Raw genomic sequence first — 23,789 nt, 5'->3', positions numbered from 1 at the left:
TGAGAGTTGAGCTTGTCTGAGGTCTCGGGGTAAGTAACAGAGCGTCTGTGAGCAGTCTCCTCAAGGGGCGTCACAGGGAGCTGGGGAGAAGCCTGCGCACAGCTTAGCCTGCAAGGTCACTGAAGAATACAGGCTACATGAGCTAGTGAGCTTAGCTCCGCTGTGAAAAACAAGTAGACTGGATTACAGCCCAATGTGCAGAACAACTCGAACTCCATGATGATTCGACTAGATACGTGGGGGAGGGACAGGTCTTCCTCAGAGGAGACTCAGGTGTGAGAAGCAGCTCTAGGGCGCTCCAGGATGTGGGTTGTGCCCACCTCTGTTCCCTGGCTCGGGAAAGCAATGTGGCTTTAGGGACTTGCCCCTAAGTCAGAGAGGGAAACAGTCCCCAGGGACTCTCCTCAGACAGGCTCCCACCAGCAGGGATGCTGTGTGCTCCTGGTGGGCTGGGACTTCATTGTGCTGCTATTCTTGCCCTCAATGATCCCAGCCTAGCAAGGAGCAAATTCTCATACAAACCAGACTGAGGGGCCGTCTGCAAAGCACCCAGCTAATGCTGCCAAAGCCCGGAAAGGCTGTGGGGACCAAGAAAAGATGGAAACTGCCCCAGAGCAAAGGCGGCTGCCGAGGCAGGAAGACTGAGTGCAGAGGACCCTGGTCCAAATCCTGGATTAGAGAGGGAACATTAACAACCATAGTAATGCACCAAGAGTGGCCTTGTCATCGTCATCGTCATCGTGACAAATGTCCTACCTGGAGCATCCTGACTGAGATGCTCGGTGGGAGAACGTGTTTACCACCAAGCCCCATGACCTGAGGTGACCTCTCAGATTCACTTGGTGGGAGGAGAGAACTGACTACTGAAAGTTGCTCTTTGGGGTGGTGAGATGGCTCAGTGGCTAAGAGCACTGACTGCTCTTCCAAAGGTCCTGAGTTCAAATCCGAGCAACCACATGGTGGTTCACTAACATGAGATCTGATGCCCTCTTCCTGTGTGTCTACAGTGTACTTACATGTAATAATAAATAAACCTTAAAAAAAAGTTGTCTTCTGACCTACATACACACACACACACACACACACACACATTTCATTCATTCATTTGTGTATTTATTCATTTATTGTGTGCATTGGTGTTTACCTGCATATATCTGTGTGAGCGTGCCAGACCCCCTGGGACTGGAATTATAGTTTTGAGCTGCCAATGTGGGTGCTGGGAATTGAACCAGGGTCTTATGAAGAGCAGGTTAGCTCTCTTAATCGCTGAGCCAACTTTCCAGCTCATGGTTTGTCTGTTTTTTGTTTTTTTGTTTTTGTGGTTTTTTTTTGTTTTGAGACAGGGTTTTTCTCTGTATAGCCCTGGCTGTCCTGGAACTCACTTTGTGGTCCAGGCTGGCCTCAAACTCAGAAATCCGCCTTCCTCTGCCTACCGAGTGCTGGGATTAAAGGCGTGAGCCACCACCGCCCGGCCAGCTCATGTTTTTTTAATATTGACTTTTTTTTTTTCCCCTTCGAGACAGGGTTTCTCTGTTTAGCCCTGGCCATCCTGAAATTTGCTTTGTAGACAGACTGGCCTCAAACTCACAGGGACTCATGTGCCTCCGACTCTCAAGTACTGGGATTAAAGACGTGTACCCACCACCACCCAGGTATGTTCTTTCTAGGGAGTTGTTTGTACACAGGGAGAAATATTTCCTAGAGCAAGGGTTAGCAGAGTAAGGCCTATCCCCAAATGCAGCCCAGCTCTTGTTTCTGTAAATAAGGCTGTTAGACACAGCTGCATACATTTACACATTCTCTATGGCTGCCTTGGTACCTTAGCAGCAGAGGAGAAACAGAGCGTAAAAGATTTACTACTGATCCCCTAAATTTTTTTCTGACCCCTTTTCTAGAGTTGCTACTAGGTTCGGTTCTCTGAGAGTGGACTCAGCACACAGGAAGTTCCAGAGGTTGCTCTCAGAATTCAGGAGGGGCTGCTGTTGGGCCTCAGTCAGTCCTGTGACTCGTGACTCAGGGTCCTCTGCTAGCACTTCAGGTCTCCATGACTTACACGGGGGTGTGAGCTACAGATTATCAGCCCTGAAGTTATCAGAGCCCGTAACCTCGCATCCTGCTCAGGCCATGCCCCCCCCCTTTGCTCCTCCCTCTCCCCCCGTCCCCCCAGTACATGTGTGTTTGTGTGTCTGTGTGAATACGTGCCATGTGTGTGCTGGTGCCCACTGAGGTCCAGAGAGGATGTTGAATCTTCTGGAGCTGAGTTAACAGGTGTCTTGAGGTATCTGATATAAGTGCTGGGACTAGAACTCTGGTCCTCTGGAAGAGCAGCGAATGTTCTTATCAGCTGAGCCATCTCTCAGGCCCCTGCCTACTTTATTAACTGGGGAAGGTGTATCAAGAGGCCAATTCAATCAACTGGGTACCAAAGATGTTGCTTCCTTCCTGCTGTCTGAGCTTTCCATCAGGGCCAAGCGTAATTGACATCTTTGGCATATGGTAATATAGTAAACCTCATGGTCCGTGGTCAGGTGATCTGTCTCCACCAGAATTCTTGACCAGTCGGAAGATGGTTTTTGTTTTGTTTTGAGAGATCTACATAGCCCTGACTGTCCTAGAACCACTATGTAGACCAGGCTGGGCTCCAACTCCGAGAGATCTGTCTGCTCTACCTGCCGAGTGCTGGGATTGAAGGTGTGTGCCAGCACTGTTGGTCATCCTTGGCGGTAAATGGAGTGGTCTTGCTTTGGATCCCCAGGGGCTACATTGTAGCTTTCCTGTGGGGTCTTGTATACCCTGTAGGTCATTTTTTACTCTGCCAACCATCTCAGATAACACAGGTTCTACCAGCGCAGAAGGCGCACTCAGCATGGCAGCTTGCAATAGAGTCTGCACCTGCTTGTAAGCCCTTTTCTGTTCTGGACCCTATAATACCTGGTAGCTTTGTGTCAGCCAAACCTGGCGAGGCTTACTGGCCTGGGATTATTTTCTTAATACTAGGAGTGACCGGTGGCTGTCAAGACCCTGAATCTTCACAGAGTTCCCTATTCTCTGCAGTGCGTGCTTCCGATATACCAGTGTTTTGCTTATCTGACCCAGTTAGCTGAGGTCTTGCATCTACTGGGTCAGCAAGTTGTCTAGGTGGAACAGGTCATTGCAAACTTGTATCATGAGAGGGCTGAGGGCAGGCTGGTAAATGTATACCGATAAACACATACTGATAAATGTTGACTGTGGGGTGAACTGCTTGTCTTCCTTTCCACAGCCCAGTGGCTACATACCTGGTACCCGGGAACATGCTGATGTGCACATCTGGCCAATGCAGATGCAGATGCAGACAGAACTACCATTAAGTTTTGCTGTTGTCTGGGATTCCTCTGCTTTGGAAGCAGCTAGAGCTGTGGCTTAGAGATGTGATGACCTCCAGGCCTCCAGCCCTTAAGCCTCTAAGGATGGCGTCCATCAGTGTTCACTGGCAGGGCTGAGCATCTGCTAGAATTTTGTTGGCTGGGCCACGTGAGATGGTTCAGCAGGTAGAGACGCTTGCTGTCTAGCCTGACACCCTGAGATCCACCCGTAGCGTTGGTAGGAGAGAATCGCCTCCCCTAGGTCGTCCTCTGACCTCCACCCGCACATTGTGGCATGCATCTCCCAATAAATAGATATAAAAAATATTTTTGTTGGCTCTTTTATTGCCTTTTCTTTGAATTCCCACAAATCACAATCAAATGCCTTTAAAAGAAATGGTCTGTTTAGGACCAGAGAGATGGCTGAGTATGGTGAAGGCAGTGGCCTCCGAGCTCAACGGCCTGTTTAGTCACTGGTACCTAAACAGTAGAAGGAGGGAACCGACTCTTGCAAGTTGTCCTCTGGCCTCCACGCATAAGCCACAGCATGCACCGCCCACACTCCAAATCAGAGTGATTTAAACAGCTTTTAAAAGGACATCAGTTTATCATCTTCCTTTATCAGACGGTGAACTTGAGGCTAGAGTCGGGTGCATTTATCCCATGACCTCTGTACCTAGCACATAAGAATCCAGCACCAAATGAATGATTCTGACAAGATAGGAAAACAGCATCGCTTTGGACATCATGGTCCTGTTGGACCTGGAGACCAATCTAGCCTACGGATAATCCTGACAGCAACTATATCGTTTGGGGGGAATTTAAAAGGAAACACCATGTCATCCAACCAAGCTAGCTCTCCTCTTCCTGTGCCCCCTGTCCCCTGTGTCCCCTGCGCCAGTGGCAGCTCCCCAGCCTCGTTTCCCTGGATAGGCTGATGGTTTCTGATCGCAGTAACGAGCGGTAACAACTGGACCCTCGTCCCACGTGGGTGGAAACACATTGCCTATCTCAGGGTGAAGCTCGGAGGCCCGAGGCAGCCAGGGAAGAAAACCAAGGTTGACAGCTCCCAGTTTAAAAACCTGATATTCTATAAATGAAAAAAGACCAGCTGCCTGTCCCATCACCATTGAACTCGGTAAGTGAGTTATCTAAGCCTTCTGTTATTTTTCAAACCCAGGACTCCTAATGATATCTGTTTGGGCAACTCTAAACTTCATTTGTCAAAAAAAAAAAAAAGTCTTCAATTTGCTGAATCTGAAGTTGGTGGGTTTTTTTTTTCCCCCTCTCTAGGCCTTAAATTGTTGAGTGTTTTTCAAAGGTTGTTTCTCTTTATCTATTTCCAGAAGAACCACTTTATCTTGACTGCCTCCCTTAAAACCTTCTCCGGTCACCTATACCTGAGGGCCAATTGGCTAAGGCCTTCAGGACTCCTGAGACATGTTTTTGCACACACCCCTCCTCTGTCCCTGCACTAAAACCAGTGATCCACTGCGCAGAGCGGGGCTTCCTCACGCTGCCGAGACTCCTGGCCATGCTTCCAGCCTTGCAGCGGAGATGAACCTTCCGGGACCCTCTCCTCCTCTGAGTAGCTATTCACTCGCTTCCCCACCTCCTCAACATGTAAAACAAATGTCTACAGTAAACACCCGACAGGCCACATTGTAATTATTTACTTACCCGTCCTCCCTGGACTAAGAGCCCCTCAAGTGGAAATTATATCTCGTTCGTTACTATCCCTAGTGCCACTCTAGTCCTTGGCATACAGAAGACACACAACATTTATTTGTTGACTGAATGAATGAAAATAAGGAGACTTAGTCCCTACCCAAAGGACCAGGACTTAAGACTTCAATTTAACCACTGGAAAAGGATCAATAACCTCTGGAGTGGATTCTAATGGTATGTTCCTCTAGCAACTGAACACATGCATTAGACACAGAACACCCAGCCTTACAGGAGCAACCCTGTCATTTTTAACCATCTGGAGCCTGCAAGTACTTCTCAGCAGGAGGGCAGGCAACCAGGCCAGAGCTGGCTGCAGCTTCCTCCTTTCCATGGGCTCACAGCAGCTCCAGTAGCACCCGTGGAAATTCTGTTCATGCATCAAGGAGGAAACAGCCACCAAGAACACAGCTGCTTTCCCTATCGCCAAGACATCTTACCTTCCAGCTGGAAGTTAGCAGAACTCCTGGGTTGCTTATAAAGGAGGCCTTCTCTTTCCACTCTCTCCTTCCCCTCATCTCCTCCCTAGAGCCAGGTATCACCAACTTGACCAATCCAAATGCTTTAGCCTGCCTGTTGCAGGATATTTGATCACATTGTGAGATTGCTATTTGCTGAGAAAACAGAAACAAAAACCAAAACCTGTTTCTAGTTGTGGTGTGGCTCAGCCCTTAGCACACACCATTAATTCCCAAACAATGAAGGCTGAGTTAGTTTGTAGAAGGAAGCATGTATGTTTGAAAGTGGCGTCTAATTGAGTGATAAAATGATGAATCAGAGAAAGGTTTGACAGAATAGGATCTGCCCTTCTCTCACAAGAAGAGAGAGGAAAGGGAGGCTACTGAAGAGAGCAGTACGGGGGGGGGGGGCGGGGGGGAGAGGGAGGGGGGGAGAGAGGAGACAGTCTGGGAGAGTTTTACAGAGACAGGTTGAAGAAAGAACAAGCTAGACACAGGAGAAGACAGAATGAGGCAGAGAATGAGAAGGAGCCAGAAGATTAGAACAGATTGCTGAAGTTAGCATGAGGCCAAGCAGAGCAATTCAGGAGAGGCCGTGAGAAAAGCCAGATTGAACCAGTTAGCATGGAGAGGATTTTGACCCCGAACAGCTGAGTTGAATCAGCCAGCCAAGTCTCAGAACAAGAAAGGGTGAGCTTATTCAGCAGTAAGTCTCAGAAGCGAAAACATTTTAGGCCTAGATTAGATTGTCGGAGGCTAGAAGCGTCCAGGACAGGTGTAGATTAGCAGACAGAGGCAGTAAGCCTCAGAGAGGACAATTACAACAGGAACATGAAAGTCACACTTCACACTTGCCCAGCATGCTGTCTCCCGGACAGCTAGACCTGTCACTTGTCCCTCTACTTCTGCGGCTTTCCACAGTCTGCCTTCTCTGCTGAGTATGCACCTCAACCATGCAGCTATCCCTTCCTCCAGGAAGCATCCCTGATTTGATTCGAACCGCTCCTCTTTTCTCACTGCGAGTTGCTCTATTATACAGTCAACAGCTATGGACACCTTACTGGCACCAGGCTCTGTTCCTGGTACTGGAGACTCAGAAGGGAGGAAAACTCAAACACTACTTCCAGGAACTGGAAGCTCTCCAAGTGGGCAGAAAGAGTAGAGACACAAAGCAGCAAATAAGATTTAACTTAAAAGCCTCCCAGCATTTAAGGGGCTGAGGCAGGGGCAGCTCAAGTTTCAGGCCAGTGTGGGCTGCGTGGCAAGACCACCTCACAACAGACATGTGAAATACGAAGAGTGATCAGTGAAGACAGGGAAATAAGGCAAAGGTTCTCTGTTCTGTGGCACTGGGGATCTAACAAACTCAGGGCCTCGTATAAGCGAGGCGAGCGCTCTCCTGTGAGCTATGTTCTCAGACCTAGACCAGGTTAAAGTGCTACAGGATATATGTAAGGAAGAGAAATTGTACTCATGGTTATCTGCGGGGCAACGGACCGTGCCAGGAAATTTGGTAAGGCTGTGTGGACTCGGAAGCCCGGCACCTCATACCAGAGGATGGTAAGTGCTTCACCTGTTCCCCTGTCATGTGACCACGACACCCATGGAGAGGATTGGTCACGTAGGTGCAGCATCCCAAGTCCTTCCATGTGCAGATGAGGCGTCCCTAACATCTCAGACCAAGCCGATAGAAAGCATCTGCTGTCAGACCCTTAATCCACCCCAAAATGTATATTACATAAGACCCTATCCAGAAGGCATAACACAACGGTGTGAAAATTACTCCAAGGGTCTTCTGAGAGCTTCTGTCATACAAGAGCTGTAACGCTTCCTGCTGGACGCTGCCTGGGCCCACCGTGGTCACTTCCCACTCGGTGGTCCCTGACAAGGTCCCCACTCCCTGCGCCCGCCCTCCCCCACCCCATGTGGTTGAGCTTCTGCTTCCTGCTTGAGCAACAGTGGCCTTCCCTTCTTGAGCCAGCACCCTATCCCCTCTCCCTCTCTCCCCTCCCCCCTGGGGTAGCAAGAGCAACACTCCTGGACAGATCCAGCTGGGAGGGAGAAGTGAGCAGGGGTGAAGAACTATAAGCCCCATATCACTCATCTCAGACCAGGGAACACTTGCAATGCAGACAGCATCCTCCCCTGACCCTTCCATCCTTGCTTTGCAAACAATCCCTTTCCTTCGCACATTCTCTCCCTCTCTCTGCTTCCACACACCAGTTTACAGTCTTCCTCTGGCCTTGCTATCTTTTTCAGGTTCTGTGTATGTGTTTGCGTGTGTTTTGAGACAGGATCTTACTATATAGCCCTGGCTATCTTGGAACTCACTGTGTAGAACAGGCTGGCCTGCCTCTGCTTCCAAAGTGCTAGGATAAAGGTGTGGGCCATCAACCTGGCCTCCCTCCAGTTCTCATCCCACCATGAACTTTACCAGCCGCCTCCTTTCTACCCCATTTACTCTGTCCATGCTCTTTCCCTTTTCCTGCTCCAACCTCCTCTTTCCTCCCCGCCCCCATCCCCTTTTTGGAATTTGAGTCTTGTTATGTAGCTCCAACTAGATTGGTACTCGCTACATAGCCCAAAGTGGCCTCAAATGCATAGCAATCCTCCTGCCTCAGAGTGCTGGGATTACAGGCAGGAGCCATCACACTCAGCTCTGTAGTATGCTTCAAGGAGGAAACTATGCCTCTTGTTTTAGTACATCTCAGTTTATTATTACTTTTTAAAGAGCAAATACCATTTACATAATCATCCAAGCAGACATGTATAGATGTATTTCATTGAAAATCCTCACAGATGCATTTTTTTTCTTACAGCAGTTAAGTCACTGCGAGAGAAATTTCATTATGCACCTTCAACAGAGGCTGTATTCAAATGAACCCCGAGGTGCAGGGAGGCTTCAGGCCAGCTCCTCATTAGAGGCCCCAGCATGGGGGCTCAGGAGCCCATCCCCGAAGGTCTTCCAGGGAGAGCTGAAAGGCTCAGATAAGTGAGCGGTGGCAAGCAGGGCTGGTCGCAGGCTCCAGTGGGCTCACCCCTGGGGTAGAGCAAAGAGAGCAGACGGGAGTTCTGAGAGGCTTCGGAGCTGTCTAAACTCAGGGGGATGGAACCGCATGAGGAGCAGCGGTAATTGAGTTTCAGTTACCTGCAGGCTGGCGAAATAAAGTGGTAACTCCATCTGCTGACATGGGGGAGTTTAGAGGTGTCCTTGGCAAGCTCACAGTGAGACCTGTCACCCTTCCATTGTGCTGGGTGCTGGTGACTGGATGGCACTTCCCAGTGACAGCCCCGTTCATCCCGTCAGGCAGCGCCAGCGCAAGGCAGCTAATGAAGCCGCCCCCACAGGCCTATCTCCCAGGGCTCCCCACGTTCTGTCTGAAGGAATGGCACCATGGGAATATCCAGCACAGCCAACATCCGCATCACCCAAACTCAAAAGAGGCTTTGAATGGTGACGCGAGGCCCGGTGCTGGGCCCGTCCCCGGGTCACTTTTTGTGGGTCTGTACAAACGTGCCTACCGGCAGCGCTCCGCTCTTCACCTGCTCCCGGATCTCAGCTCGGTGCTTTAATGTGAAGACCAGAGCGCGCACCGTCCTCCGGTAAGGCCCGTTAATGAGCCGGGAGCAGAGATGAAACGTTTCCCGCTCAATATTTTCAACCAGTAGGTGATCCATCTGAAAAACAGCAAAATTATCAAATTAGGGCCTTGCGTTGCATAAGGATTAAAGCAAGAGAGGCTGGCGCTCTCTGCTCTGGGGCTTCCATTAATCAACTGAAATTCAAGGACATCTACTTCCTGTCACAAGAGAAACAGGAAGAGCAAATTAATTCCACCCTGGCAATTAAGGAACAAGGCCATGTGCTTTGTGACAGGGACCTCATTCACAACCCCTGCCGGGTGGTAATATTTGCCATTATAACAGGAAACCGGCACCAGGCCCTGCGCTTTACCAACCAGGAAGCGGGGACCCAAGGATAATAAATCAGAGTGACGATGCGTACCTCTTTGTTTTAAACGTGCCTTTTAACTTCATATAACATCTTAGATGTGCTGGTCTGGATCCTGGGATGCTTACAGAGCAGTTTATAAATCATGCTCACGTTTAATATTCGTAACTGATTACCACGTTTTACATCTGAGGAGGAGTTTCACAACTGAAGAGGCAGGGCTGGACGCAGCCTGACTCCCGAGTTCAAGAGTCTTCCCTTCAGCAGAGACACTCCTTGGCTGAGTCTGCATGGGGAAGCCAACTGGACAGGGTCTGTAACAGTGCGGGTGATCTGCCCCAGGGCCGGGCCAGGCCGAGGTCACAGACCTAATCAAGGGCAGCCTCCTTGGCTGGTCAGGAACTTTCAACCAAACCCACTTTTCCAGGCCCACCTCCTAGTAACCAGGGCTGCCTTTCCCTAGGAATCACTCAGCTGGTTTATGTCAATTTAACACCAGGTAGTCATCTGAAGGAGGGAGCTTTAACTGAAAATGTCTGCGGAAGGTCAGGCTGCAGGCAAGTCTGTATGGCCTGCCTGTCTGTCTCTCTCTCTCTCTCTCTCCCTCTCTCTCTCCCTCCCTCCTCCTCTTTTGTTTTTTAAAGAAAGGGTTTCTCTGTGTAGCTCTGGCTGTCCTGGAACTCATTCTGTAGACCAGGCTGGGCTCACATTCAGGTCTGCCTACCTCTGCCTCTGCCTCTGCCTCTGCCTCTGTCTCCCAAATGCTGGGATTAAAGAAAGGCATGTGCCACCTTACACCTGGCTGTAAGAGCATTTTCTTATTTTGTGGTAAGGCTTAGTCCACTGTGGGTAGTACCACCCTGGGTTGGTGGTCCTAGGTTCTGTAAGAAAGCAGGGTGAACAAGCCAGGGGAGGCAAGCCAGTAAGCAGCACCCCTCCACGGCCTCTGTGTCTCCTGCCTCTGGGTTCCTGCCCTGCTTGAATTCTTGCCTTGGCTTCCCTAAGTGAACTGTAATTCAGGGTGTTTCATCACAGCAACAGTAATCCTAATCATGACACTCTGCTATGTTGGTATGTCAAGCTTAAGCAACCCCTACTCCAACACACACACACACACACACACACACACACACACGGAAAATAAAAAAAACCTTAGTGCAAAGACTGAGAGTTCTTTAGGGTGCAACAATGTCCTCAGCGTTCCTTGATCACTGTCACAACACACTGCAGTTCCCCTGGTAAAAAATCCTTCCAAATAGGAATCCCATTTACTTATGTACTGACTGGTGCTGGACACTGAACTGGGAACCTTACACGTGCTAGGCACAGGCTCCAGCACTGAGCTGTAGTCACAGCCCAGACCAGTTCATTTCTCCCTCTTCAGCCCTTCTTAGGCACTTAGTGTGGCCATGACACCGGGCTCGGCAAGAGTTTCTATTGCTGTGACAAACACCAAGACTAAAGCAACTTGGGCGAGGAAAGCGTTTATTTGGCTTAGGCTTCCACATCACTGTTCATCATCAAAGGAAGTCAGGAACCTGGAGGCAGAAGCTGGAGCAGAGACCACGGAGGAGTGCTGCCTACTGGCTTGCACGCCCGTCTTCCTTCTATCACCCAGGATGAAATCCATTAGTCACCAAATGCTAAGGTTTGCTTAGTTTAATGTGCAAGGAAGCTTTTATAAAAAGGGGGAGTGGTTATCAAAGGAAGAGGGCATGCTTCTGTTTCCACAACAGGTCACAGCCATGCCACGGAAATGAAGCACACATGTACACACACACACACACACACACACACACACATTCAGATAGCTGGACCCTCATATATGCACCATTCAGCAGTCACTACTCTCTCAGGTCTGATCTGGGGGATCCAGCGCAAAAGATCCTATTCCCCTCTGGACACTCACAGCACAGAAAGATGGCTTGTTCTCAGACATCATGGTGGTAGTGCCTTTAATCCCAGCACTCAGGAGGCAGAGGTAAGCAGATCTCTGAGTTTGAGGCCAGCCTGGTATACACAGTGAGTTCCAAGACAATCAAGGCTACACAGAGAAACTCCTGTCTAGAAAATACCACCACCACCATCAGAGAGCAAGAGAAGAGAGAGTATGTAACACATATAGATAATGTAGCCATAGGACATCAGCCCCGGGCACAGTGGTGTATATCCTAACTCTTAGGAGTCCAAGGCAAGACAAGCCAGTTCAAGACTAGCCTGAGCTTTAGAGGAAAATTATGTCAAAATATAAGCAAACAAAGCAAAGGGTGGAGCTGGGGCAGCATGGCCAGGGCTGTGCAGGAGTGTAACGGACAACAGGCACACCTAGTAGTTCAGGGCAGTTGGAGTAAAGACAGAGATGCATACAAGGTGCCACATACAAAGCCCAGCTGTCTAGATAGCTTCCCTGCCTGAATGAAAGCTACTTTTGACTGATCCAAACCCGTTCAGTGTGGACTCTGTCCCACCGGGTCCTAACGGTGCTTTAGGTGACAGATGGGTGCTTCTGGGTGAAGGATTCAGTCTCTTTGGGACCCTGAGAAAGAGGGATATTTCTGTGAGGCGTATCTGCTGACTGGGTGGGAATGGGAACAAGACACCTGCCCCCCGCAACCCAAACCTGAGGCAGTTACTGGGTGCAGTCACCAGCTCCTGTCTTTGTAACAGAGATCATGGTCTCTGTGCTGGTTGGTTCTTTGTCGGTTTGACACAAGCTGGAGTCATCTAGGACGAGGGAACCTCAGTTGAGGGGACACCTCCATCAGACTGGGACGTGTAAGCTAAAGAAACCCTTTCCTCTGCAAGCTGCTCTTCACCATGGTGTCTATCACAGCTACAGGAGGCAACCAAGACAGCCTGTCCCACTGGGCTCTGCTTCCTGCCCTGAACCACGTCACCACCAACTCTTACTGCTCAGTTCTCTCTCCCCATTCCACATATTCTCTCCCCACAACTTGCACTTCTCTGTAATACCCCCAAACCCTAATCCCGGACTTGAAAGGGGATGGCACCTGGCACAGATAACCAGGGTCGATACGGCCAGGGGTGGTGGTCACCCTCATAACCACACCTTCTGTTTCAACACTTGTGCTGTTTTCTTTTTTCTTTTTTTTCCTTTTTTTTTTGTTTGTTTGTTTTTTTTTCGAGACAGGGTTTCTCTGCATAGCCCTGGCTGTCCTGGAACTCACTCTGTAGACCAGGCTAGCCTTGAACTCAGAAATCTGCCTGCCTCTGCCTCCCGAGTGCTGGGATTAAAGGTGTGTACCACCACGGCCTGGCTTGTGCTGTTTTCTTAGTTTTCTTAGGATGGAGAAGCTGGTGTTATCTAATGGTGCCTGTAGGCGGAGCGTGTATTACTCAGTTGTCCAATTCTGGACCAACTGGCAAGAGCTGGGGGAACACAGTGAGCTATGTCTCAGAGGAGTGGTCTTGGCAAGACATGGCTCCACACTCAATCACCATGTCTGTGAACTCTCTTGACCTTACCCTCTGTGCGAAGACTCCACATGCTGCTCTAACTGTCCGTTTATTCCCCAGCAGACCGTGAGCACCTCTGGGCTGACCTGGTACACAAGACTCACTTCCTAGTTTTCTGTGCCCACTGCAGATGTAGGTGCATAGTACATGCTTGACAAATACCTGTTGAGTGAATATTGTTTCTCCCTGTTCACACTTCCCCTTTCTCCTGTACTTTTAATAGTATCAGTCTCATAGCAGATAAAATGTAAATTTAGAGTTCCATTTTGTTTTCTAGTTCATAAAATTCTACCCCTCTTATAACAGCGGGCTCACCTGACATCTTTTTCATGAAACCTTGAGTTCCCAGATCATACTGTTGTGTGTGCACACCAACTGCTCCCAAGGGTCACTCTTTCTGCAAGCCTTATAGTTCTATTTGTCACTCACAAGCTCTAAGCCAGGGGAGGGGGAGCTCTTTAGAACAAGGAGGCAATTCTTCAGGCTTGTACGATCCCCTGGCACCTAGCAGATCCCATATTTGTTGATCTGTATATATTCACCGGAGGCAAACTTTAGTACAACTGGATTTGTACACACTTCCCCACACTTCTTTTTGACCACTGGACACATTTGTGAGAGAGCTGGTCAAAGCCAGGGGCACAGTCTGAATCCATGAATCCATTAAACAAAGGAAAAAAAAAAGCCAACAGTCCTGTGTGAGAATACACCCCTGAGCTGGACCTCATTAGCACCATCTGCGACCAACTGGGCCACCAACCAGTGTCTAAACTCTTAATGATATGGCTCGCTTTAGAATCAGGTTCATTTTTTTAAATAACATAATAGGAAAATGATCCCAGGCCGTGTGTGAGGTAGGAAGGAGAGTGGATAATGAGGAAAGGGACGTAAGAGAATGAGTCGCCAGGGGATGCTCGTGTGAGGAGAGATCTAAAGGACTGGGGAGAACAAAGACCCTGGAAGGGAAGGGGAAAGGGAACGGGCTGGCTTCAGCAACAGCATCGTATTCGTCTGGTCCATTATTCCAGGAACAAGGAAGGAAGCCATGAACATGGAAAGCAAGGTCTGCAGCGTGATAAAGAGTGAACCTTCGGGGGTGCGCATTCTTCACACATGACTTCCACAGTTAAAGCATGAGCCGAAACAGAAACACGGGAGATTTGGGATTTGCAAAAACACATGCTAGGATAAATGGAAAAAGTTCTGGTTGCTGGGCTGGCGACTCAGGTTTACTACTGTGTGATGAAGCGCGTTTACAGAGCCCTGCTGTCTGATGCAGACGCAACCAGCACTGGTGACTGTCAGAGACGAGGGTCAGGTGGGTTGTGGACTGACCGCAGTACAGAAATGACAGGTGTGAAGGCTAACTTATGTAATTATGTAAAAGGATTTGTGTCAATCTTTTGGACATATCAAACTAAAAACTACCATCAAGGCTGTTTACGCAAGGTAGGCCGGGTGTTTGTTCTTCTTTTTTGAGCCAGGAAGAAGCATACTTTTTTTTGAGTAAGTTACATACTTCAAATTTTTGAAATCTACTCCTTGGGAACAAACCCTCTCAGCTCTACTGAACCTGATATTCTCTCCAATTATGTCAGAGAGCTCTAACGAATGTATCACTTTTTAAACTTCACTTTGCAACACTTGAGCGCTTACCACTTGATGTGCCATTTAAAGGATAATTAATGGATAAACTAAAAGGATAATTATTATGGAGTTTAATATAGCAGGCAAACTGCTCATTAATCCTTACAAGCATGGCTTCGTTATTATCATTTACTTAAAAAGATACCACAGGGAACTGATATTTACCACCACATTAACTACGTATTATAGACCGCACTGTATGTTTCGGCAGTAATCCTGGTTTATTTAAAAAATAAGCTTTATTTAAAATATCGAGTCTGTTGGCTAATCGATACTCTAGAAAATTACTTACAACTTTCACATTTTCTCTCTTCATTATTCATCTCAAAGCTTCCTTTAGAAAAAGTTAAGCTATCTTACAGCATAGTGAGTCTCTGCACTATCAGACAGACAGTAGAGCTCATATACATGAGAAATAAAGATGCACAGAACAGGACATATAAAATGACAGTAATTGAGATTGAGCAAGGTTCACGAGACAACACAAATATAAATAATTATGTCAATTTTCTGGGAGGTTATTTAAATAATCAATAAAAATATCTTATGGGACATTTGGCAAATAATTTGTCCTAAATAAATCTTGGATAACCATAGCTTGTCTGACATTTCATTAAAAAACTATAATAATTCACCATAAAAGAAAACACACCAAAATGTTAACAACATTATCTCTAGATGGCAGGTTCAATGGTAAAACTGGTTTTTTCTTTCTGTATCTATTTCACTTGGTATTTTAAGTTTTCACTTTTAAAGACCCCAAGTCCTTCTTTAAAAGCGTGGACAATACACTGTATGTCTGTTTGCTTCCTTGCCTGGAGAAACACTTGAGACAGAAAGGAGCTGCAGCGGCAGACGGATCGTGTAGGCCAGGCTCTGAGTTCCTTCACTAAAGGGTTTGCTGTCATCTCTTCGTGGATGGGCTGTGCATGATGTGCGTGGGCACATGGGGTTCACATGGAGGCCAGGTCAGGGAACAACCTTGTGGAGCCACTTCTCTCGTCCCCTCTAGATGTGTTTCTGGGATCCTGGTATCTAATCAGTGGCACCACAGACTATTTCCTTATATAAACTGTTCATTGAAGTTTCCCAAGAACTTAGGTGGTCGGATTCCGAGTCTGTCACAGGTGAGCATGGGCCTCAGCGATGCTGAGGAATATGTCTGAGGTACACAATGGACATCTGAACTGGAGCCTGGGTCGTGGTAGTTCCAAAGCCTACGTGCAACACTGTCTCCCCAAATGCTTACAAATCCAGATTCCTTAAAGAATAACCTACCAGTTGAATTTAGTTTGTTGAAGAGCTCAACATTTTTGTGTATGTGCATGTGTCTATGCATCTGTATGTGCTTGTGCACTGAGTGCCTAAAAGGTCAGAAGAGGGGTCAGGTCCCTGGCGCTGTAGTTATGCAGGTGGTTGTGAGCCAACCAGTGGGGTGTTGGGAACTACACTTGAGCCCACAGCAAGAGCATCAAGTGGTGCTCTTGACTGCTGAGACATCTCCAGCCCTGAGAATAACTACAGACTGGGCCTGATGAAGGCGAGAGCCCATCCTGGGAACACAGGCTCATTTCATTAGGAGCCCCACAATCACAGTTCAAGCAGGACCTTACCTTCAATTCCAAGGCTTCTGAAAGTAATTTCTGGGCATTTTTTCTAAATGACTCAGTTTTTGGATCGCTCCGGACTTCAATAGAAGGTCTGTCCAAATGTTTTTCAATGAAAGTCTTCCACTCAGTGTAAACTTCTTTGGCAAGACTGGCCACCTCTGGGTCGGAGTGCTTGCGCATCTTGTTCACAGCATGACCTAGAGCAGGAGAGAATCGGAGAGAATCAGAAGGAAATACATACAGCTCTGTCTCCTGGAAGGCAGTGCTGCAGGATATCCCATCACACTCTGAAGCCAAGATTGTGTTAGTCACCAGAAAAACCTGTTTCTAGTTGTGGTGTGGCTCAGCCTTAGCACACACCTTTAAGCCAAGAGCTTTCTGTTTGAATATTGTAAAAAGGATTTAATAAAGTCAACCATGGGTCAAGAGGAGGAGACCCGCTGACAGGAAGTGAACGGAGGGTTATTAAGAAAAAAACAGAGTAAGAGGGAGTCAGGAGGACGACGGATAGAGACACACAGGAGTAGAAGGGAGAGACATCAGTATGAAGATATTTTTTTTGAACCAGGCATGACATTCCTACTGGGCTGCTGGCTGAGGAGAAAGGTCAGCTGTGTGCTTTCTCTGCCTCTGAGATAGCAGGCTTTCACCCCTGTGTCTGGCTCCTGCATCCTTACTGGTAAAATGAAACAACTGAGGTTTACACAGGTCTCGACAGGCTGCTGTGTGGCCCTGAGGAGGACTCACATACTCAAAGATGCAGATTTCTGTGCAAGCGAGGTGTGTTTCATGGAGGTGAAATGAGACAATCCCCGGGGACTGAACTGGCCAATGTAGCAAGTCAGTCAGAAAGAACAGAGAAGGCGGGCATGGTGGCCCATGCCTTTAGACCCAGCACTCAGGAGGCGAGGCCAGGGCAGCAGATCTTGCGGAGTTCAAGACCAGCCTGGTCTAAGTAGGGAGTTTAGACCAGTCAAGGTTAGTGAAAGCTTGTCTCAAACAACAACAGAAGGGGAAGGTTCCAAAATTGCAATAAAAGAGAACGAATTCAACATTTATCTTTTTTGGAATCTTACTATATATATATATTTTTATTTTGTTGGTTTTGTTTTTCGAGACAGGGTTTCTCTGTATAGTCCTGGCTGTCCTGGAGCTCACTTCGTAGACCAAGCTGGCCTCGAACTCAGAAATCCACCTGCCTCTGCCTCCCAAGTGCTGGGATTAAAGGCGTGTGCCACCACTGCCCGGCAGGAATCTTATTGTATTTTAAGAAAAAAAAATTACTATTTATTAAAAGACTATTCTTGGTGGCATGGGTGTTACATGCATGTTTCTGCAGGTAGTTGATTGTGTGGGCATGCATGAAGGCTAGAGGCTGGTGTCTGGATACCTTTCTCAACTGCTTCTCCATTTTATCATTGCTACTTAACTTATTATTACGTGTATGAGTGCTTGTTTATGCTCATATTTGTATTTGTGTACCATGTATATACTGGTGCCTGTGAAGTCAGAAGAGATCAGAGCCTTTGGAACTGGAGTTACAGATGCCTATGGGCTGCCATGTGGGTACTGGGAACCAAACCCAGTTCCCTGCAAGGGGAAGAGCTCTTAGCCACTGAGCCTTCTCTCCAGTCCCTCTGTCCTTACTTCTGGAGACAGGATCTGTTTTGAACCTGAAGCTGACTGCTTCAGTAAGTCTGACTATCCAACAAGTCCTAGGGATCATTCTGTCCCCAGGAGGCAGCTGCCATCCCTGGCTGTGTGAGTTCTGGTGACTGAGGCATAGATCTTCATGCTTGCACAGTAAACACTTCACCAACTGATTCTCTGTCTCTGTCTCTTAGTCTCTGTGTGTGTGTCTCTCTCTGTCTGTCTCCCTGTCTCTTTTTCTCTCTCTTACACACACACACACACACACACCAGACCCTAAAAAACCACTATTTTTAAAAAATTGGATATTTTCTTTATTTATATTTCAAATGTCCCTTTCCCAGTTTCCCTCCCTCCCTCCCAGAAACCCCCTATCACATCCTCCCTCCCCTGCTTCTATGAGGGTGTTCCTCCATCCATCCATCCACTCACTCCCACCTCCCCACCCTTGATTCCCCTACACTGGGGCATCTATCAAGCCTTCATAGGACCAAGGACCTCTCCTCCCACTGATGCATGACAAGGCCATCCTCTGCATCATATGCAGCTGGAGCCATGTGTACTCCTTTGCTGATAGCTTAGTCCCCAGGATTTCTGGGGGGTCTGGTTGGTTGATGTGTTGTTTTTCCTATGGGGTTGCAAAACCCCTTCAACTCCTTCAGTCTCTTCTCTAACTCCTCTACTGGAAACCTCTCGCTCAGTCCAATGGTTGGCTGTGAGCATCCGCCTCTGTATTTGTAAGGCTCTGGCAGGGCCTCTCAGGAGACAGCCATATCAGGCTCCTTTCAGCATGCACTTAAAAGAACACTTTTTATTCAACTAATATAAACAGAAGACATTTATAGGCCCTGATAAACGATGCAGTCAGAAAACAATGACCAGTATAAGGAAAGGCTGATGGGGACTTGGTGGGGGTGGGGTGCACTGCCATCGTCTGTGTCTTGACCCCAATGAGAGGGGCTGAGACAAAGGACCTGACATCTCTGCCTATGACTAGTTCTACTCGTCCCTCTCAGAGAAAAATAGGAACCACAGTCCACGGACCACTCAAAGCTACCTCCCAGGCTCCAGGAAACCTGTGCGAGAGGAAGAAGCTAACACATGGACGTTCTATAAGACAACGGACAGGGTTGCTTCAGCCAATGGCACTGTTTACAAAAGGACAGCTTCAGCACCTGAGTCCTGGTTACCAAGTGGATGTGTGACCTAAATCCTGGACAGAACCACATAAAGGGTATTTTGAAATAAACAAGAATATGGATATACACTGAATATTAAATTATACTAGGGAGTTGTTAATTTGATTAAGCATGAAACCCACATTTTGACTAACTACAAAAACATGTAGACGTTGCAGAGATGTTCACTGACGCCTGTGCTGGAGCCATGGAGTCTGCTGAGCTCAGGAGCCCCTGCGTTGTCCATCCGAGCAGCTAGAGTGGACTCGGCTGCTCCTCAGTATTCCTTCTGTGAGATCCATACTACCCTCACTGTCACCACCCACACTGATGATGGTGTCACTACCTACGGTGTCACTATCCACAGTATCACTACTGATAGTGACACTACTCATGGTGTCACTACCCATGGTGACACTACCCACAGTGGCCCTACCAGTGGTGTCACTACCCATGGTGACAAATCTCCTTATTTTGTCTTTTTAATTTTTTGACATTTATTTACTATGCTTAGTGCATGGCATGTTTGTGTGGGTGTGGGGTCTTCTTTGCATATCATGGCACACATCTGGAGGTCAGAGGACAGCTGTGGAGTTAAAGCTCTCTTGTCCACCATGTGGGTCCCAGAGACCAAAGTCAGTTTGTTAGGCTTGGTGACAAGTGCCTTTATTTGCTGAGCTATCTCTCTACACTGTATTTTCTCTTTTAAAGAATCCCCCCCCTCCCCCGGCAAAACATAAGTTTGATTTCGCAGGAGTCCCTTCGCAATCTGCCATCCTCCCACCCACTCCCTAGCTGCATTTCCAGCTGCCCTCTTCTGCCATCCTACACCAGCTGCTCGTGAGCGCCTGAGGTGCTTGAATATATTTTGTCTCTTTACTTTGGAGCACACATCCCTATAAGCATTCTGCCTGGAATGCTCCCACCCCTCTTCAGCTGGTTAGCTTTCAGCTTTTAAGACTCATTCAGGACCCATCCTCCAGGAAGTCTTCCTTAGTTACCACAGCTGTGCTTAGTTACCCACCCTGCACCTTGTGATCAGAATGATCACTAGTGTGTACTGTACCTATCTGCCAGTCAGCTCTTGCTCACCAAAAGAGCCTCTTGGGGAACACTCGTCTTTGGGCCTCCGTTGGTGAGCACAGTAGCAAGAGCAGGCTGGCTTCGACCCTCAGGAACACATATTTGACTAAAGCACTTAACACACGATCTAAACAATATAGAATATATCACACAGAAGGCTGGAAAGAAACACACAAGTCAAACACCAGCAGAGAAACTGATTTGCAAACTGGGGGCGGCAACTCGAGGCTGTGAGGTTAATACTAGGATTGGTGGCAGGACACCAAAAGCTCATATCCTTGGTTACATCTGAAGTTTGAGACCAGCCTGTGCTACATGAGACCTTATTTAAAAGGAAGAGGAAGAAGAAGAGGAAGAGGAGAATGAGGAGGAGGAGGAAAAGGAAGAGGAGGAGGAAGAGGAGGAGAGGGAGACTGTAGATTTAACAGGATCTCAATTTAAAAAAAATTCACAGCCGGGCAGTGGTGGTGCACGCCTTTGAACCCAGTACTTGGGAGACAGAGGCAGTTGAATCTCTGAGTTAGAGGCCAGTCTGGTTTACGGAGTGAGTTCCAGGACATCCATGGCTGCGCAGATAAACCTTGTCTCAACAAATACACACACACACACACACACACACACGCACAAAGAAAGAAAAAAAGCAAGGAAAAGAACTACAGTAGGTAGTTTTAATAGAACACAAGTATTTCTAGCCTAGCTTTGGAACTATACTGCACAAGAGCACAGAACACTACTGTTTCCCAGAGAGGTTAATCTACTGCAGATGGCTTCTAAGGGATCAGAGCACATGATAAAGCAACATTACTTGAAGTTACACTAAAACAAATGGGTGGAGCTATGAAAGAAAATAAGGCTCAGGAACATAAATAGTTAAGAATCGAATATAAAGTTGGACGTGACAGCACGTGCCTGCAGCTCCTCAGGAGACTGAGGCGGGATGGACGATCCATCACTTAAGCCCACCAGGTTTGAGGGCAGCTTAGTTAACAATTCGAGATCCCATCTGAGAGGGAGATGGAGAAGCACGGATTTAATGTGTATTAAGAGAGTTATTGAACAAAGGGAAGCAGAGAGTTCGGTTTGAGCATCAGTCAAACCATCTCCCCAGTTATGCCAAAGGCACAGCCCCAACCTGCTCGACTCACTCACTCTTCTCAGGACACTTGCCAAGGTTCTAGGCCAGGCCCAAGTCATGCAGGGCTCGAAACAAACAGGCGCCACTCGTAAGAGGTGCTGTGAGCAGAGCCCTGGGGATGAAGAGAAGATAAGGGTGCACAACAGCAAGTGTAAGCTCGTGCTTAAGCAGCTCTTTATGAAGGGCTCTCATCTGCACTCCTCTCTCACACCGGGGGACAAGCGTAGTGCTCATTAGACTCATCTGAAGGTGTTTTTCCAGCTAACAAACACTTCTGAAACACGCATCACCGAAAAGCAGGACTGCCCCCACTGCACTAACCTCTCTAGAGGTAACCTCCTGTCCTTGTGACTATTAACTCACAGACAGTTCTTTATGTTGTTGGTCAGTGTTGTAAATGTGAAAATCACAAAGATGGCCGCTAAGAGAGGACTAGGGTGAGGACACGTGCTGAGAATCTTCTAGGCTATGGTTGTAGTTTCCAGCACCAAAATGAGAAATAGATAAAAATACAAAGCGAAAGATGGCATTGCAGGGCTCAGGCACAGAGACTCTGCTTTACGCCCAACCCTGGGGACAGAGGTGAACAGTGACAATCCAGGTCAGCTTTCGCTCACCCTGTCAAAGTGTGCAAAGAAAACACATGAACAGAAACATCCCCTACATGCTGGCTGAAGTAGGAAAAAGCTAGGACCAACCTCTGAGCTCACCATCAAGGGGCCATTCCAACGATGACAGCGCACAGTCATCCAAACTGGAATAAGTAAGCTGCACACACCAGTACACACCTATGAGTAACCCAGCACTCAGGAAGCGGCCTGGGCTATACAGTAAGACCTGGTCTCAAAAAAATCCACACTATAAAAATGGTACAAACAGCCCGGCAGTGGTGGCGCACGCCTTCAATCCCAGCACTTGGGAGGCAGAGGCAGGTGGATTTCTGAGTTCGAGGCCAGCCTGGTCTACTGTGTGAGTTCCAGGACAGCCAGGGCTACACAGAAAACCTTGTCTCGAAAAACCAAAAAAACAAAACAAAAGGTACAAACAAACAAACAAACAAACAGAAAAGGCAAATAGTCAGGTAGCTCTACATACAGAACCATAGATAATCATTTCTCAAGTAAAGTTAAAACAGAAGAGTACGTTTAGCGTGAGCCAATATTTATTTTAAAATTTACATATGTAGATACATGTAAACACCATATTTGTTTATACACATAGAAAAAAGTCTTAAAGGATGTATGACAAAATTATTACCAGAGGTGTCTTCTGAGCGGCAGGCCTCTGTGTCATCACTTCAACTCTACACCGCGCCCTTAACAGCAGCAGTGTGTGGAGCCGGGGCCTGCCCACCACCTGGTCCTCACGGTATCTTCTGCTCTCTAGAAAAGGCACACTGGTCTCCAGGTTTGAGGGAAAACACAAAAGATGTAGTCTTTTGTGTCAAACCCAGGGGCCTTCTCTGTCCCAGCACGAGTTAGCCTCTGTGGCACCAGAGACTGTGCCCTTCTTCCTTCTGAGCTTTTTTTCTTCCAATCCTTCTTGGATACTATCTGTCACATCCAGGTCTGCTGCCTGCACATTCTCTGACTAACCCTTAATTACTTGAGGATCCCAGCCTGGACACTGTCCCTGGCTTCTTTCCCAAGTAATCTTACCTACTCCTGTGGTCCAACCTCTGCCTGAAAGCAGGCATCTTCCAAATATGTGTATCTCTAGCCAAGGGTTCCCCTGGGCATGGGACCATATCTCCAGCATCTTCCTGGACACCTAACCTCAACATGTTTGTCACACTCATTCACGTTCTCCTGTCCGCTCACTCTAAAACACAGGTCTACGCTTTAACACTTCCTACCGCCCTTCCTCTTCCTCCATCTCTCTCCGATCCTACCTCCTGACACATTCTAATCACCTTTCCCGGGTCTACTCAGTTACATGCTTACATGAGGAGGTGAAAGCAGTAGTAGATACTCTAGGTGGGGCTGGCAATGTTGGTCAGTGGTAGAGCATTTGCTCAGCATGTCATGCTCAATTTCTGTCCCTGACCTGGTCCTTTCCAATTCATCTTCTACCTGAAGCCGTAACACTGTTGTAAGGGAATCTGGTGAGGATACGGGTATCACTCAGTGGTATAAACACTGGCCTCGTAAGAGGGAGAGAAAGACATTGAGAAAAAGGGGAAGGGGAATAAAACAGTGAGAGAGCATATGAATCGCAAAGTGCCCTCAAGTTAATGTCTAAGTATAGCCTGAGAGCTCTGTATGTCTGGGGCCACTGGGGCATAGCCCCTCCCCTGTGACACCCTCTGCCATCCCGGCTCTTCCACAGAAATTAAAATTGTCTGCTTTGGGTCATGCTTTCTGGCTTTGTCACATTTCTGAGTCTTAGCGTACACGGCTCCTTCTGCCTGGAATATTCGTTGTTGTTGTTGTTGTGCTAGAGATCAAACTAGGGTCCTTATATTTTCTGGGCAAATGTTCTACCACAGACCTACACTAACTCTCTGCTCGAAGTTGTCAACATCCTGAGG

The 23,789-nt window shown here is 47.8% G+C and overlaps 1 protein-coding gene across 2 annotated transcripts in view; it reads right to left on the bottom strand.

Annotated features, from left to right (window-relative positions):
* Positions 1–8,217: 8,217 nt before the first annotated feature.
* Tceanc2 (transcription elongation factor A N-terminal and central domain containing 2) overlaps positions 8,218–23,789 on the bottom strand; it is a 38,778-nt gene continuing 23,206 nt past the window's right edge. For both annotated transcript variants that reach the window (XM_021160377.2, XM_029476141.1), the window contains exons 4-5: positions 16,217–16,410; positions 8,218–9,205 (exon numbers count right to left, since the gene is read on the bottom strand). In XM_021160377.2, the coding sequence (XP_021016036.1) occupies positions 9,017–9,205; positions 16,217–16,410 (383 nt within the window). In that variant the 3' untranslated portion in view covers positions 8,218–9,016. The remainder of the gene's footprint in view (positions 9,206–16,216; positions 16,411–23,789) is intronic.

Source organism: Mus caroli, unplaced genomic scaffold, assembly GCF_978045245.1.
Source record: "Mus caroli unplaced genomic scaffold, Mus_caroli_1 scaffold_6, whole genome shotgun sequence".
Lineage (NCBI taxonomy): Eukaryota > Metazoa > Chordata > Mammalia > Rodentia > Muridae > Mus > Mus caroli.
This window is presented reverse-complemented; position numbering and strand designations above follow the sequence as displayed.